Here is a 17,120-nt window from a genome sequence, read left to right as displayed (position 1 = left end):
GAGAACTCGTATCCTCGAAAGATGAAATACAACTATAGCAAAAAATCTCCTAATAAAAGTATTATTATTAATTAAACTACTTCTTGGCTACGTACGGTACGGGGAATTTGGTTTGAAAGGTCGCATAGGGTTGTTGGATTTCAGAAAAGCTTAATTGCCAAAATGGTCCTGCCCTGTGGTGTTTCATATCTGGCCCTCGTCTGTACATAGTAGTCTTGAAGTACAAAGCAAAATTTAATAATACTACAAACCCCACCACTCATAATATATAAGAGTTTATGTATACTCTGACCCGAGATGAGAACACTTAATAAAATTCTAAACATCCCTTCAACTAAAACTACAAACTCAACCCTTTAGTTCAGACGCCTCAACTAAGGTTAGTATCGTACATAATTCATACCATAAACAAATCTGGAATGCGCACCTATGTTGTTTATGGTCGGGCCGATGCACAACCAACCTTGAGCAAGGAGTTTGACAGACTACAACGGTTGAGAGTTTTAGAGACTGAAGAATGTTCTCTAGATTCGCTACAACAACCTAGTACCTTAGAATCCATATATACATTTTAAAACACTTATACATTTCAAAATCATTAGCAATTAAGGTCCCCTTTCTATCATTTTGAAATCTAGAGGATTTCTTAACCAATCACCTTCTCCTTAACATTTGGAAATCTAGAGGATTTCTGAACCAATCACCTTCTCATTATCATTTGGAAATCTAGATGATTTCTGAACTAATCACCTTCTCCTTATCATTTGGAAATCTAGAGGATTTCTGAACCAATCACATTTTCCTTATCATTTAGAAATCTAGATGATTTCTGAACCTTTCACCTTATCCCTGTCAGTTGGAAATCTTAAGGATTTCCGAATCGATCACCCTATTGTTTAGAAATTTGTAGGATTTTATGAACAAATATGTTAATACACTATCATAAAATGCAATTCATACATACCTGTTTAGGACTTTATAGTGTTAACACAACTTAACATGTCCGTTTTGAACATATTAGGACGATGGCCCCACGAAAGGAACCACGAGTTCGTCTACCGCCAACTCCCCGAGGAAACCGAAGGAAAACCCCACAAGTAACTCAAACCTCGATAGAAACTCCAAATCGTGAAGAAAATCTCGATGCAACGAATGTGAACCCAACATTCCAAATGGACCCCACCATGTTGCAAAACATGCTTGCACAAGGAATTGCTACAGCCTTGGCAACATACGAGGCAACCCGAAATGGAAACACGGGGAATAATGGAAGTAGTACTCCAATCACTAACCAGAACAACCGAGACACTTCTCCTACAAGGATTTCATGGGCTGCAAACCTCGATCCTTCTACGGAATTGAAGGAGTTGTTGGATTATCCCGTTAGATAGAAAACACTGAGGCAGTTTTTCACATCAATTCTTGTGTCGATGATTGTCGAGTTAAGTACGCTACCTGCACACTGATGGACTCTGCTTTAACATGGTGGAATAAGCATGAAAAGTCCATGGGAATCGCTAAAGCTTATGTCATGATTGGGAACCACTGAAACAGATGATGATCAGAGAATACTGCCCCCGACAGGAAATCCAGGCTCTAGAACAAGAGCTTTAGAATCTGCCCATGCAAGGATTTGAGATAGCTACCTACACCTCCCGATTCAATGATCTTGCTAACCTTTGCCCCGGAATGGTACCCTCAGAAGATAAGAAGACGGAGAGATACATTTGGGGACTAGATTCACCTGTTCAAGGTTTGGTTACTGCATCCAGACCCTCCACTTTTGATAGTGCTAAGCAATTGGCCTATCAGTTGACTGAGCAGTCTATCCGTTAGGGTACCATGGCCCCACCAACAGAAAAGAACCATACTGGAAGTACCAAAAGGAAGTTTCATGGGAAATAAAAGGGGGACTCCAAGCATCACAAAACTAAACCAGAAGTTGTGGCTATCTATGCCGTAATTACCAACACTCCCACCCTATCTAACTCCTACACTGCGACTTTACCTCATTGTGCAGAGTGCAATTTCCATCATGTTGGAAATTTCAGGGAGGTAATCTGCAACAAGTGTCACATGAGAGGTCACATCCCGAGGTACTGCAGAAAAACCCCAACCACTACGGCAGGAGGAAGCTGTAACTATTTTTGAATGCAATCAACCAGGGCATTTTAGGAAGCACTGCCCGAAACTAAAGAATCGGGTGGCAATGGTATAACACTTATGAGCACTACTAGAAATGCTCTCCAGGAACCACCTGTGATTATTGGTACGTTTACTATCAACAATGATTAGGCTTCATTATTAATAGATACTAGTGCCGATAAAAGCTTTATCAACCATACGTTTCGAAACACGGCAAAACATAAATTCCACAAACTTAATGAAACTTACACAATAGAGATGGCAAGCAGCCAAATAAAGAAAAGCACTTTAGAGATACTCACCAATTGTCTTTTCACCCTGAATAATCACATCATCCATGTAGAAACTAAGGACCCTTGCTGGTAATCTATACTTGTTAAGTGTATATGTTAGGGTTGTATATAATTAAGATTCTATAAACTTTGGATTTGTGACTCCACTTTACTTCGTGTTCCTTTTTTGGTTGTGGGCTTAAGGTAGAATAACGTATTCGATCGTCTATTCCGTCTTAATTATATACGACGTATATGCACAAGGCGATTATAGAAGGACTAGGCATGGATTAAGTACCACAAAAATACATTACGATTCATCGAAACTCCTTGTACTACCGGTATGAACTCAATTTCGGGATGAAAATGCCTTTAACGGGGAGGTAATTGTGACATCCGGAATTTAAGGCTAATATTATTGACGGCTAATTCACCGCGAATCTCATGAAAATCTGACTTATTGAGTTTTAGTGTATCTTAAGTAAAATAAATAAGTTCATTTCAACTATTATATGATACCAGATGATATCATACTTCCAAATGTATAAAATATCAAACGAATCAAATCGCGCAAACTGTAACCTTAGTAGTACGTCTGAAAAACTGAAATTCATAATAAGCATTTTTGAGCGAATAAATTATTCTAGAATCATAGTACATGTTCCCCTATTGCCGAAAATATAAAGAACATCCAAAACGGAGTTTATATGCAAAAGATACGACAGTTTTAAGAAAACAGACGGTAAAACATTGTTTTTCTTTAATCGTGTAGAACCGAATCGATCCGTTGAGACACCTACGCATTGCCGACGGGATTTTTGAGAACGTTTCTGGAATCAAACTAGATTCGATTATTTAATTACATACTCGAAATATTATTAGCAAAATATTTAAAAGTAACAAAAACGGACACCGCGGGCCTTTAAACACAAAACTTCAAACGCAATCTCCCGGATATCCGTAACTCCAAAACTTAATCCGTTTGATGTTTTGGAATCCTTGAATTGAACTGTATCTAATAATACTTTCGTAAAAATTTCTCGACTTTCGGTTCCCAATACACCAAAATATCCTAGGTTTTAGGAATTTAATGAGGGTGTGCACTATGTGGGACCCACTAGTATTTGAAGGAGCAAATTTTCAGCCATTTCTTCCCCCTATGTCCTAGCCCACGTGGCTAGCCTACTTCCCTTCATACTTTACCCAACACTCCACCTCTAATTGTACAAGGAATGGCTAGGAGATGTGTTGATCACTTGATTGAGTATGATGCATCCTTGACCCTCTTCTACTATAAATAGGGAGGCATAGAACCTCATCAACTCGCTCACATTCCCAGCTCTCCAATCTCTCCCTCCATATCTCTCTCTATTTTTTTCTTAATTTGGAAAACGCCACCACAAGCCCTCACTCCACCACCCTAAACTCACGTTACTCCACCCTTATAACACCCTTGAATCATCACCATCAGCCTTGCACTAACCCTCTTCAAGTTCTAGCTCAAAACAACAAGAAGAAATGAGGAGGAATCCTCGAAAAACCTTTTCTACCGACGAATTTGGAGATCTCCTGCCGCCGCATACCATAGCCATCAGCCACCCCCTTCGACTGTAAGTCTCCACCACCACCCCCTCTACACTTTTCATGTTGGACTCATAAGCTATCGGTAATCGTATAAGGCCACAGGACCATTTTCTTTTCGTGTATTCATGCTGCGTCGAGGAAGGAAACAAGAGGGTAAAACATCCTGTCAAGAGTCGCTTTTTCTTTTTTTTTCAAACTTGCATTACCAATTAAATCATTTAACCCCTTGTTCCAAATTCTTTACAAACTTAGTCCTTAACCTTAAAACTTCATATTAAAATGTTCAAAACCCACCCTCTCCTAGAAATCCTTTTAAAACAAGTCCCAAACCTTAAACTTGTATTTTGTTTATTTATATTAATCCCCTCTCTTGGGATTTATTTGCAAAATAAATCCAAAGATTAAACTTATAAATTAAATAAACAATTTTAGTCCCTTATTTGGAAATTATTAACTAACTTAATCCATTTGAGTTATTTAATTTAACTAATGGACCCTGGACTTTGGTTAAGTTACCAAACAACCTTTCACATATTAATTTATGTTAATATTTCCAGGAAACTAAATAAATCTCGGCGGTTCGTTATCAAAGCAACACATCTCAGCTTTTGTCACATCACATACTCGTCAGTCATGCGTTAAGGTGAGTGTTACGGCCCACTTTTACATATTTTCGGGGGAAATACATGTACTACTTGTATTATATTATATATATATATATATATATATATATATATATATATATATATATATATATATATATATATATATACATGTGTCTAAATGTTTTGTTTACAAAAAAACATCATCATTTTTATGCGATATAAATCACACAAAAATATTATTTACTACTCTACTATTTATGGTACGGGGAATCTGATTTGAAGGGCCGCATAGGGTTGTTGGATTTCAGAACGACTTAATTATAAAAATGATCCTGTCCTCCGGTGTTTCATGTGTGGCCCTTGTCTGTACATGGTAGTACGTGTACTAAGTAATATTTATCATACAAAATACACATGAAATATCATTATTTTGTGTAAACAAATTACTATTTTTTGAAATATTTGTTTAAACGCTTATATGTTATAAGTAAACAGGCTAGTTTTAAACCTCAATATCAATATATGTTATGTCGTTAAAATGATACAACTAATAAACATAACATATCCTTTTCGACTACAAATGTGCTATGACAGTATAGACGGTTATCAACTTGGTAATTTCAATATACCTCATACATACACAAAAATATATAGGTTTATATATTTATAGAAGTTATAGAACTTGTATCTTAGGCTCATATATGTGTTTGTGTCCACTACCCTAAGTTTTATCAATTGTTTAAACAAGTATCGTACACTTTTACGCTTATGCTTATCAATTATACTTGTCTTCCATCCGTTTATCCGTATATACGGTTGCTAAGTACAACCTTGGCAGATAACTTTATCCATATGTCCGTTTCTCGGTTATCCGTACAACTTTTTGTAACACCCTGTTCTGAAAATGTTTGTTTATGGATTTCAGAGGCCCAGGCTAGGGTCATTTCGGTCTTTTATGGGTCTTGAAGTTTTTATTCGAGAGGTTTGGGGCCGGGGTTTGTTTCTAGAAGCGTAGGGATTCTCGCCACCTTTTCGTGGATATAAAGTTCGTCGGAAACGGACTTAGAACGAAGGAGTTATAGCACTTTGAAGTTATTGGCAATATTGGTCCTTAATGGAGAAAGATGGCAAGAAAGGACCATGCATGCAAGGTGGCCAGTGCAAGAGTACGCCCAACGTATAAGTTCATAAGGTCGCGGGTGTTTTTGGCGTACGCCCAGCGTACGTCCAGTGTCTAGAAACCCTAACTTTTAGGGTGAGCCACTATATAAAGAACATAATGGCTCAAACCCTAGCCTCCTTATCTGTCCCCCAACCTCAGAGAAACCCTAGAACGCCTCATCTCTTCATCCTTGGGTGATTTTGACTTCAAGAAGCTCATTTTGGTGGTGTAAGCTTCGAACAAGAAAAGAGGAAGTTGGCAAGGAACAACTTGGGAAGTTGGAGCTTATAGATCTGGAATAGCATCATCATTTGGAACTCTTTGGAGGTATAAAGTTCATAACTTTACTTAAGAATGCTTAGATCTAGTGTAGTGTGGTTTTGGAGTTATTTTGGTCCCAAGAATGGACCTTTATGATGAAATCTCATTTGTGAGCTTAGGGTTGCCACCCTCAGAGCTAAAAGGGTCCCATAAGCAGTAAAGTCTCCATCTTGAATGACTTAATGGGTTCATGCATGAGATCTAGCCCTCTTTATGGACGGAATATCATTTTTGGGAGTTTGGGGTTGTTTGGGCCAAGTTAAGTCAACAAGTCAGTGACTTTATGGATTAAGACATGGAAAAGGACTTGGATCTGTGTTTGTAGCTCCTGGAGTAGAGTATTAAGCACTTAATGGGAAAGTGACTTAACAGGGGGAGTACGTTGAGCGTACATGCAGGTACGCCCAACGTACACACCATTGGCTAGTACGCTTAGCGTACGTGAATGTACACCCCGTGTACTCTGTCAGTTTGGGCTTCGTGTTATTGGGCCTCGGATTGGGCCATGCTTTGGACTTTGGGCCTTACTGGGCCAGTAGAAGTCATATTATATGGGTCAAGAATATGTTTGGGCTTAGGGTAAGGCCCATTAGAGGGATTGGGCCCAATTTATCAAATTGGGCCATTAGTGGGCCACTAGTGGGCTTAGGAAGCTCACATAGTGTTGCGCCTTTTCATTATAGTTTGGGCCTTAGTTATGGACCAAGTTGGCCTAAGGGTAGAATGGTCATGCTACCCTATGAAGGGCTATTGATTTGGACTAAGTGATATTTTGGTATTGATAGCTCGGGGTGCCGAAGGATCAGCAGTTCAGGAAGTTCCAGTTAGCAGCCAGAGGAGTTTTTAGCAGGACTTCAGCAGTGCAAGGTGACTCTCCTCATTGTGTGCATGGGTCTACGGCCACAATGTCGGCCCATTGTATTGGTGTATAGTAGGAAGACCCGGGGGTTAGCCCTAGGCATTATTATGATATATGTTCCGGATTACGATCCGATGCAGGGCGAGGCCCGAGGTATGTTAATATGCTAGAGGTCTTTGTGATTCTTGCATGTGTCGGTAGTATGTTTCCGGACCAAGGTCCGATGTTGGCAAAAGCCCGAGGAATGTTAGTATGCTCGTTATACTTGTTGTCTGTGTGATATATGTATGTGCCTGGTAGGGAGGTGAGTGTGGGCGAGATCCCGCATCTCATCACTAGCTGAGTATGGATGGGGTTCCATATCTCATTAGTAGCAGAGCAGGGGCGGGGCCCGAGATAAGGGAGAAGTGAGTGTGGGCGGGGGCCCGTATTTCACTATCAGCAGGAGTGTGGACGGGGTTCCATGACTCATCAATAGCAGGTCAGGGGCGAGGCCGAAGTTAGGCGAGGCCTTAGGACAGGAATACAGTAGGGTGTGTTTGCTTATGTGTTAACATGTTTATATGATTGTATGTGTGTGGCAGGCGAGGCCCAGAGACAGCGGTGCCTAAGAGAAACATATCTATATACCGAGCGGGGCTCGATGCCAGGCGGGGCCTGATGCCGAGCGGGGCCCGATGCCGGAGCAAGTCTGATGTCGAGCAAGTCCCGATGCAGCAGGCGGGGGCCCAGTATGTGGTTATATGTCTGGTATGTGGTAGTATGGGGAACTCACTAAGCTTCGTACTTACGGTTTTCAGTTTTGGTTTCAGGTACTTCCGGTAGCGAAGGGAAGAGCTCGGGATGATCGTCTGGCACACACCAAGAAGTTTTGAGCATGGGATGTTTACACTGATAAAATAAATATGTTTGAAATGATACTTGATTTCAGATAAGGATCTATGTATGACTTGATTATGGTTGATTGATGATTTTAAAACGAAATTTTTGGTCATGATTTTTTGGGGATGTTACAAGTTCGTATCACAGCCTTGGTTTGAGGGATTCGGGCATACTCTCAGGTGTGACTGAACTCAAACTGAGGGCATGGTATGAAAATTTTCAAAAGAAAATCATTTTTATAAAACGCGTTCTGAGAAAAGGAAAAGAGAAAAGGGTGTGGTGCATGCAATCAGCCGAGCTCAAGTAAGTTCTCCCAAATTACCCATACAAGTTTATGTTATGATATGATTATGTGATCAGCATGCTAGCTTAGTGCTAAGGATCTAGGAAAGAAGCCTTGTATTCCTATTATATGTGTTTATTGAGATGCATGCTAGTATTGATTAGTCAGTGGTAGGATAGCCTATTTAGGTTATGTTTGATTATATGAGCTTTATGAATTGCATGCTAGTACATATTCCTGAGTAGGGGATAGAACAGTTTGATTGGATTATGTGGTTAGTTTTTCCCTATTGTCTGAATGTTGCTTGCTTTGTGCTTGTGGGACTTTCAGTAATGCGAGCTAGCTATTAAGTGAATATGCTAAGTCACATGTGGCACAGGCTGGATAATCTCAGAGTGAAAAGATTTGACCCTATTGAGCAGCTCTTGTTTGAGTCCAACCATTCTAGGGATGAGTCTTTTACTCGAAGGATTATCTTATCTCTGTTTTATATGGCTATATTCATGAGGTAGCTAGTTGACATTACTGGGAAGTCTTTCAGCAGCTGAGGACGGAATGAGTTAGAGGATACCCTAGGGCAAGCCTAGGATGAGAGTAGTGTTGGGAGAGTGTTAGTAGCAGTGAAAGGGACTTAGTGTAGTCGAGGCAATTCTTGAGGAAAGTACGGATAGATGTGGAAGGTAGTAGGGGCCCATACTACTGAAAGCAGAGGATCTGTACTCGATTCAATAAGGGTCGAGACAAAACCAGGGAACTTGTAGTGCGTGTGTGATCCCTCGGTAGTGATGTGTATTCTGATGATTGTTATGGCATGTTTCAACATGATGACGTTGCGTGAGAGATCGGTGGGCGGATCAGGCGCCGGAGAGGGATCAGGCTCGGGTTCAGGAGCCGAGCAGCTCGAGGAGCGGATGAGGGAGTTTGTATCAGCTGAGATTACGCGCAGCATTCTAGACCAGACTCCTGTGATCTTTGGTACAGTCAAGGAGGGCATACTGGAGATTTTGGATGAGAGACTGAGGGACTTCTGCACTGAGATGATGACCATGATGGGAGCGCGTTCGCTGACATTCCGAGAGTTCAGAGCTTGTGGAGCTCCAGATTATCATGGGGCTAGGGACCCCATTGCTAGCAGCAGGTGGTTGGCTGATGTCGCCAACGCTTTCCGTACGAGTCGGTGCCCCGAGGGGGACAAGGTCCGACTTGCCTCATGTCTTCTAAAGGACAGAGCACGGGATTGGTGGGAGGAGGTTGGTCATGCCTTTGGGGATGATGTCACGTTGGACGCGATGACATGGAGTGATTTCTCGACCAGGTTCAGGGCCGAGTTTGCACTAGTGATCGAGGTGCAACAGTTAGCACGAGAGTTTCAGGATATGCGGCAGACTAAAGAGACAGTGGCGGAAATCACCGCCAAGTTCAGGGAGAGGGCTCTTCTTGTTCCGCAGTATGTCGCGGATGAGGAGATGAAGAAGGCCCGATATCACGAGATGCTGAGGAGTGGCATCAGGGAGTTTGTGAGCAGGTCCAGCTGCAAGACGCTGGAGGATATGATTGTTCGGGCCAGGGAGAGGGAGATCGATCTGGAGCACCTCAGGAAGAGGAAGCCGGAGGAGGTACAGGTAGCTGCAGGTTCAGGCAAGAGACCCAAGGGGTCGGATGTGAGATCGAGGGATTATCAGGGCCGCAGTCGTTGCGGCAAGTGTGGCAGGACGCACGAGGGTGCGTGCAGGGGTGGTAGTGGGGGTGATTCTGGCTGCTTCAAGTGCGGCCGGACTGGTCATTTCAGCAGGGATTGTACTGCTACCACCACTCAGGGATCAGACCTGATATGTTTCCATTGCAGTCACAGGGGCTACAACAAGGCCCAGTGTCCGAGTTTGCTTCCAGCAGGACATGTGATGGCACCTACCCCTGCGACTTTGAGGATCACCGACGGCCGTCAGGGCCGAGCAGAGGCGCATGCGGTAGGGAGCAGGGCTTTTCAGTTGTCTACAGTGGAGACGCGAGCAGCACCGGACATAGCAGGTATGTATCTTTTGCTTTCCTTCCAACTTTTATTCATGATCATATTGTTATGGTATTGCATCTATGTTAATGAATGTATGTTAGAACTTTATTTTTGTTCGTGTTCGGATCATATGTCATCTGCATACCATGGATTTTTGGGCGGTAGTTCATAGCAGTACCCCCCTTTTTTTGAGCCGGTTCTTAGGATGCAGTCGTTGTAGCAGGAGTGAGTGGGGCTCGGGAAGTGTTCTGTTAGTCTTCAAGAGTGGTTCAGATTTGGTATTGGTTGGTTGGAGCGTTAGCAGTGGTAAGTGTTGGATGTCAGCAGATCGACCCTTTAGATGGAGAGAAGGATTGGGAATCCTTCCCAAGTTGGGAGTTGTAGGGATATAGTCGAATCGAAGTGGGGGAGAACTATCCCAGAGGTCAGGAGCAGGACTAAGTGCAAATTGGGATGAGTTCGCAACTTTGTTAGAAAGGAAAGCAGCCCCAGTGGCTGTTGGATTAGAAGAGCGCGCGAGTTGGGAGTTTGGGAAACTTCCCAACATTGAGTTCGGGTATTCGCGGTAGATGATACCTGGGTGGGAACCAGGTGGGAGATTTTCTCGGCAGGATGCAAGTTTAGTCAGGATGTAAGACTACGGGGTCGCCGTAGCAATCTCCAGCAGCTAGGCGGAGCGGGAAGAGTAGTAAGGTTGCGGGATAGCCGTAGCATTTCGTTAGTAGCTAATTAGAGGAGTGTGGGCAAGGGCCCGTATCTCCTAGTTAGCATGATGAAGATCGATAGAGAGGGTAATTCGTTGAGTTTTAGGATGGAGTGGGGACTGCATAACCCAAGATAGGTGAGACCTGTGGGAGAGGCCACTCTGAGATGTAGTTGGGTGAGACCCGTGGGCGAGGCCCGTATAATTATAGCAGCGCAGGTGGGACCTGGTTGAGACCGTAGGGCCAAGTTAGAGGATCGAGGATCCCAGGACTTAGGGAGCCAGAGTGGCAAGGTAGATAGAGCGGTTTTAGCTAGCTGAAGTTTCTTCGGAGGTCGTTGGGAGCGACTGAGAGTTGGAGCATGGGTTCAGTAACCGGAGGGAATCCGGTATTTCGGATGGTGGACAGAAAGGTTCGGAACTGGGAGGTCCCCGTTCTTTTGAAAAGAAGGCAAGAGGCACCATTGTGTTCGGGCAGAAGTGTCTATCATGAGGGTCCAGTGTGAGAAGTAGCTTGGGGTTTGTAGAAGTTTAAAGTTCATCTTCTTCAGAATGGAAGACCGAGTTGGCTTTCAGTGTCTTGGGAATGTTGTTTCGCGCGTAGAATCATCGGTTGCGTTCCGCAGATCAGTTGTTTGGGAGATGGGTGTTAGTAAGGAGAGACTTCGAGGACGAATTCTAGTTTAAGTGGGGGAGAGTTGTAACACCCTATTCTGAAAATGTTTGTTTATGGATTTTAGAGGCCCATGCTAGGGGCATTTCGGTCTTTTATGGGTCTTGAAGTTTTTATTCGAGAGGTTTGGCGTCGGGGTGTGTTGCTAGAAGCGTCGGGCTTCTCGCCACCTTTTCGTGGATATAAAGTTCGTCGGAAATGGACTTAGAACGAAGGAGTTATAGCACTTTGAAGTTATTGGCAATATTGGTCCTTAATGGAGAAAGATGGCAAGAAAGGACCATGCATGCAAGGTGGCCAGCGCAAGAGTACGCCCAACGTAATACTGGGTTACGCCCAGTGCATAAGGTCATAAGGTCGCGGGTGTTTTTGGCGTACGCCCAGCGTACAGGATGTACGCCCAGCGTACGTCCAGTGTCCAGAAACCCTAACTTTTAGGGTGAGCCACTATATAAAGAACATAATGGCTCAAAAGCCTCCTTATCTGTCCCCCAACCTCATAGAAACCCTAGAACGCCTCATCTCTTCATCCTTGGGTGATTTTGACTTCAAGAAGCTCATTTTGGTGGTGTAAGCTTGGAAGAAGAAAAGAGGAAGTTGGCAAGGAAGAACTTGGGAAGTTGGAGCTTATAGATCTGGAATAGCATCATCATTTGGAACTCTTTGGAGGTATAAAGTTCATAACTTTACTTTAGAATACTTAGATCTAGTGTAGTGTGGTTTTGGAGTTATTTTGGTCCCAAGAATGGACCTTTATGATGAAATCTCGTTTGTGAGCTTAGGGTTGCCACCCTCAAAGCGAAAAGGGTCCCATAAGCAGTAAAGTCTCCATCTTGAATGACTTAATGGGTTCATGCATGAGATCTAGCCCTCTTTATGGAAGAGGAATATCATTTTTGGGAGTTTGGGCTTGTTTGGGCCAAGTTAAGTCACCAAGTCAGTGACTTTATGGATTAAGACATGGAAAAGGACTTGAATTTGTGTTTGTAGCTCCTGGAGTAGAGTATTAAGCACTTAATGGGAAAGTGACTTAACAGGGGGAGTACGCTAAGCGTACATGCAGGTACGCCCAGCATAGACACCATTGGCTAGTACGCTTAGCGTACGTGAATGTACGCCCCGCGTACTCTGTCAGTTTGGGCTTCGTGTTATTGGGCCTCGGATTGGGCCATGCTTTGGACTTTGGGCTTTAGTGGGCCAGCAGAAGTCAGATGATATGGGCCAAGAATATGTTTGGGCTTAGGGTAAGGCTCATTAGAGGGATTGGACCCAATTTAGCACATTGGGCCATTAGTGGGCCACTAGTGGGCTTGGGAAGCTCACCTAGTGTTAGGCCTTTTCATTATGGTTTGGGCCTTAGTTGTGGACCAAGTTGGCCTAGGGGTAGAATGGTCATTCAACCCTATGAAGGATTATTAATAGCTCGGGGAGCCGAAGGATCAGCAGTTCGGGAAGTTCCAGTTAGCAGCCAGAGGAGTTTTTAGCAGGACTTCAGCAGTGCAAGGTGAGTCTCCTCATTGTGTGCATGGGTCTACAGCCACAATGTCGGCCCATTATGTTGGTGTATAGTAGGAAGACCCGGGGGTTAGCCCTAGGCATTATTATGATATATGTTTCGGATTACGATCCGATGTCGGGCGAGGCCCGAGGTATGTTAGTATGCTAGAGGTCTTTGTGATTCTTGCATGTATCGGTAGTATGTTTCCGGACCAAGGTCTGATGCTGGGGCAAGGTCGAGGAATGTTAGTATGCTCGTTATGCTTGTTGTCTGTGTGATACTTCTATGTGACTGGTAGGGAGGTGAGTGTGGGCGAGGTCCCGCGTCTCATCACTAGCTGAGTATGGACGGGGTTCCATATCTCATTAGTAGCAGAGCAGGGGCGGGGCCCGAGATAGGGGAGAAGTGAGTGTGGGCGGGGGCTCGTATCTCACTATCAGCAGGAGTGTGGACGAGGTCCCATGACTCATCAGTAGCAGGTCTGGGGCGAGGCCCAAGTTAGGCGAGGCCTTAGGACAGGAATACACTAGGGTATGTTTGCTTATGTGTTAACATGTTTATATGATTGTATGTGTATGGAGGGCGAGGCACAGAGACAGGCGGGGCCTAAGAGAAACATATTTGTATACCGAACGGGGCTCGATGCCAGGCGGGGCCTGATGTCGGGCGGGGCCCGATGCCGGAGCAAGTACGATGTCAGGAAAGTCCCGATGCAGCGGGCGGGGGCCCAGTATGTGGTTTTATGTCTGGTATGTGGTAGTATGGGGAACTCACTAAGCTTCGTGCTTACGGTTTTCAGTTTTTGTTTCAGGTACTTCCAGTAGCGGAGGGAAGAGCTCGGGATGATCGCATGGCACACACCACGAAGTTTTGAGCCTGGGATGTTTACTCTGATAAAATAAATATGTTTGAAATGATACTTGATTTCATATAAGGATCTATGTATGCCTTGATTATGGTTGATTGATGATTTTTAAAACGAAAATTTTGGTCATGATTTTTTGGGGATGTTACACTTTTTCACTATAAACTTTAATTAGATTTCATTATCTAGAAACCACAGTTTAGATTTCTATCTTTATCAAACATTTTCAAACACAATTTTACTTTCAACAATAGCAATACTTTTTGAATCATATTAAAAGTATCATTATTACAGAAAACTTGTGACTCTCACCAACCTTTGTGTTGACCCTCAAAGCTTTTAGACAGAAGATTAGTTGTGGATTACAAATGACCTAGCTATCTAGTTTTTGTTATCTGCCTACCTGTTTAAGCCAACTATTGTTCTATTATTATCTGTAAGAAACCTGTATTCAAACTTAATAATGGACTACAAATGTTGTTTTATTTATCGTTGTACTTTTTCTATATATCCAGTTTATATGTGATCCATGAACTTAGTCGCACAGCCCGGCATGTTCCGCCTCGGCCGTGGGTGTGACATGAAGGCTAAAACACCTAGGGTGGTCTGGAGAGACTAAAGGGCCAGCGAGGCAGTCAGTCAGGCCAAAGGCCTAGAGAGCGGTCTAGATAGACTGTAGGCCCCAGTGAGGCAGTCTAGTCATGTTGAAGGCTCTGAGAACGGTCCAGATAGGTTGCCGGCACTGAGTGGCGGTCCAGTCAGACTAAAAGCTCATGTACGCATGCTGTTATCGGGGGAAATCAAAGGTGTGATCATGCACATCCTTCTGATTTTATGATATTGGACTTTCGGATACACTAATTATGATTATTACTTTTGGAATAATGTTTTGTAAACAATTATGGTCTTTGGATTGGTTTTGAAAAAAAATGAAAATTTTACTCTAATTTTTGTGAGGTTACATGTGTATTTTTGTGTAGCAAAATATAGTTGAATAAAGTTGTAGTTCATACGAAGACGATTTCGTGGATATAAAGTTTGTCAAGAACGGAGTTTGTATGAAGAATTTATGATCGTTTGCAAAGTACATTCGCAACGCGACATATGTGAGGTGTGAGGTCTTGTACATGCATTGAATGTTGAGATACATGGCGATTAAAGAGGACACATGGCTTACTTTGCGGCCCGACCGTAAGCATGTAGCAGCGTGAATCCTGACTAGACTTATAAGTATAAATAGCTCTTTTGTGTGTCGTTTGGAAGTTCTTGCATAACTGATCGAGAGGAGCTCTAGAGAATTTTATGAGTGTACAGAGACATAAGGGCCGAGTTACGGGAATAGCTAAGGTATATTGTATCTCGTTATTACATAATTACGTTTATGTAATATTTCGTAGAGGGTTGTTAGACCCGAGTATGTGTTACATGAAGTCGTTATATGGTGCTATTACAAAGCCTATGACCAGATTAATATATGAATTTTATGGTTAAATACATAGTCTACACAGTGAGGATTATAAACCCCAAATTATAAGAATTATCGGATGTGTACGATTTAATTAACGGCTTACACATTAAGCTATTAGCATTTATATTATGAAGTTTAATTAGTTTGGTGACATGATCATAGTTTTTATGTCACAACTAGGAATTCTGATGCTTTGTAAACAATTAACAAGGATAACATTGTAACTAAAACTTGAAAGCATGTATGATGCTTATTTAATGACAACAAAATTCCATCAAACACTCCATACAAACGCTCAAATAGTCTACAAAAGGTTGGAAACCCTAGAAATCCCGGTTTAAGTCCATTATGGACTAGGATTTCCTTATTGGGCCTAATGGGCCAATAAACTTCCAATGTGACTATTTTAGGCTTAGAACTCTTAAATGGTCTCTCATTGGACCCACTCTCATAAGACTTAACCTTTTTGGGCCTTATAAGCCTAAAATGGACTAGTTTACCTTTAATGGGCCTTATTGGGTCATAACAAATCCAAATAGATTTAATAGACTCAAATCCATTCCTTTATGCTAAATTGGGTCGTGAACTACTCTAAAGGCCCAATGGGCCGAAAATTATCAAATTGGGCCTCATATTATGGACTCAAGCACAAAAGGCCCAAGCCATTCTCTTCTCTCTCTCTCGGCCCAAGTAGAAAACAAAAAAAAAGTGAAATTAAGGGAATTAAGGAGGGTTAGCCACCTCCTTATTACATATTGGACTTCCATGCAAGTTCACATGTCTCCATGCATCCATCCATTCACCTATCTCTCTCTTCTCTTTCTCTTCTTATTACTCACGGCCGAAGGTAGTAACACACACACATACCAAACTCCATTCCAATACTATCAAATTCTCTCAAGAACCTCTCCATTCTTCCTTCAAAATTTCGAGACTTGCTTACATGCCAAAAAGATCTTTCACTCATAACACAAATCTTTGGTAAGTTTTTACTTAAATCCAAAGTTTAACTTTTATATCTCATCAAAAATCATCTTTTAATTCATTCAAATTCATGATCATACTCCTTAGAAGCAATCTAAGCCCAAGGACTTCTAAAGAAGCTTGTTAGGCCGAAAGATCTCATCATTTTCATCCTTTCTTCTTCAAAACCGTGAACATCAAAGCAAGGTGAGTTCATACCCCTCTATTTTTGGTTTTCATATGATTTATGGGGGAGAATACAAGTAAAATGTGAAGATCTATGTGTATTTGTATGTTATGTGTGATTTCTTGTGTTTTTGTGGTAAATATGTACTAAAAAGGAAAGATATTTCGAGATCTATAGTTCAAGAAGGAAAAATATGTGATCTAGGTCATACTTCACTTAACATGTCAAGATAAACTACTATACAAGCTTTAAAATAACATACTACAACATAAAAATTTGTTATTGGACTATTTTTGAAAAATAAACAAAAGACGGGGAAAAAGATGTCATTCACGATTTCTACAAGGATCAAAAGGTCAAAACAGCCAAAATAAGAGTTTTTATAAATACTAGGCTTTTTAAAGGACTAAAAATGTAAATTTTAGCCTAATGGGCTAAAATTTGGGCTTTTCGGCTATTTAGGCCCAAAAATGCGAAAAATCAAATTTAAGAGGCTGAAATGGAAAGTTTTCTCAAAACAAGGGCTATAAACGTAAATAAACCTATCTCAGGGGTTAAAATGGCCTTATTTATCAAAAGGGACTAAAAATGCAAAGATTTTGGATTTTGGGTAAAAATGGTAAAAATTGTGAAAAGTGT

The 17,120-nt window shown here is 42.0% G+C and overlaps 1 protein-coding gene across 9 annotated transcripts; it reads left to right on the top strand.

Annotated features, from left to right (window-relative positions):
- The first annotated feature begins 3,672 nt into the window (after positions 1 to 3,672).
- On the top strand, positions 3,673 to 15,292 carry LOC145124329 (uncharacterized). Of its 9 annotated transcripts, XM_079059627.1 has the most exons (5): positions 3,673 to 4,027; positions 4,559 to 4,644; positions 5,532 to 6,095; positions 6,875 to 6,956; positions 7,533 to 15,292. In XM_079059627.1, the coding sequence occupies exon 5, from the start codon at positions 8,899 to 8,901 to the stop codon at positions 10,294 to 10,296; it is 1,398 nt and encodes a 465-aa protein (XP_078915753.1). In that variant the 5' UTR covers positions 3,673 to 4,027; positions 4,559 to 4,644; positions 5,532 to 6,095; positions 6,875 to 6,956; positions 7,533 to 8,898; the 3' UTR covers positions 10,297 to 15,292. The 9 variants fall into 9 exon arrangements, 6 of the variants coding, with proteins under 6 accessions (XP_078915753.1, XP_078915755.1, XP_078915754.1 ...); XR_013715597.1 differs by lacking the exons at positions 5,532 to 6,095; positions 6,875 to 6,956 and having other exon boundaries at positions 7,533 to 8,133; positions 13,580 to 15,292; XR_013715596.1 differs by lacking the exons at positions 5,532 to 6,095; positions 6,875 to 6,956 and having other exon boundaries at positions 7,533 to 13,728; positions 13,810 to 15,292.
- The last annotated feature ends 1,828 nt before the right edge of the window (positions 15,293 to 17,120 follow it).

The sequence above is a fragment of the Lactuca virosa genome, chromosome 7 (assembly GCF_052849685.1).
Source record: "Lactuca virosa cultivar CGN04683 chromosome 7, Lactuca_virosa_CGN04683_v6, whole genome shotgun sequence".
NCBI lineage: Eukaryota > Viridiplantae > Streptophyta > Magnoliopsida > Asterales > Asteraceae > Lactuca > Lactuca virosa.
The sequence above is the reverse complement of the archived record's forward strand: the minus strand, read 5'-3'. Positions and strand labels throughout refer to the sequence as shown.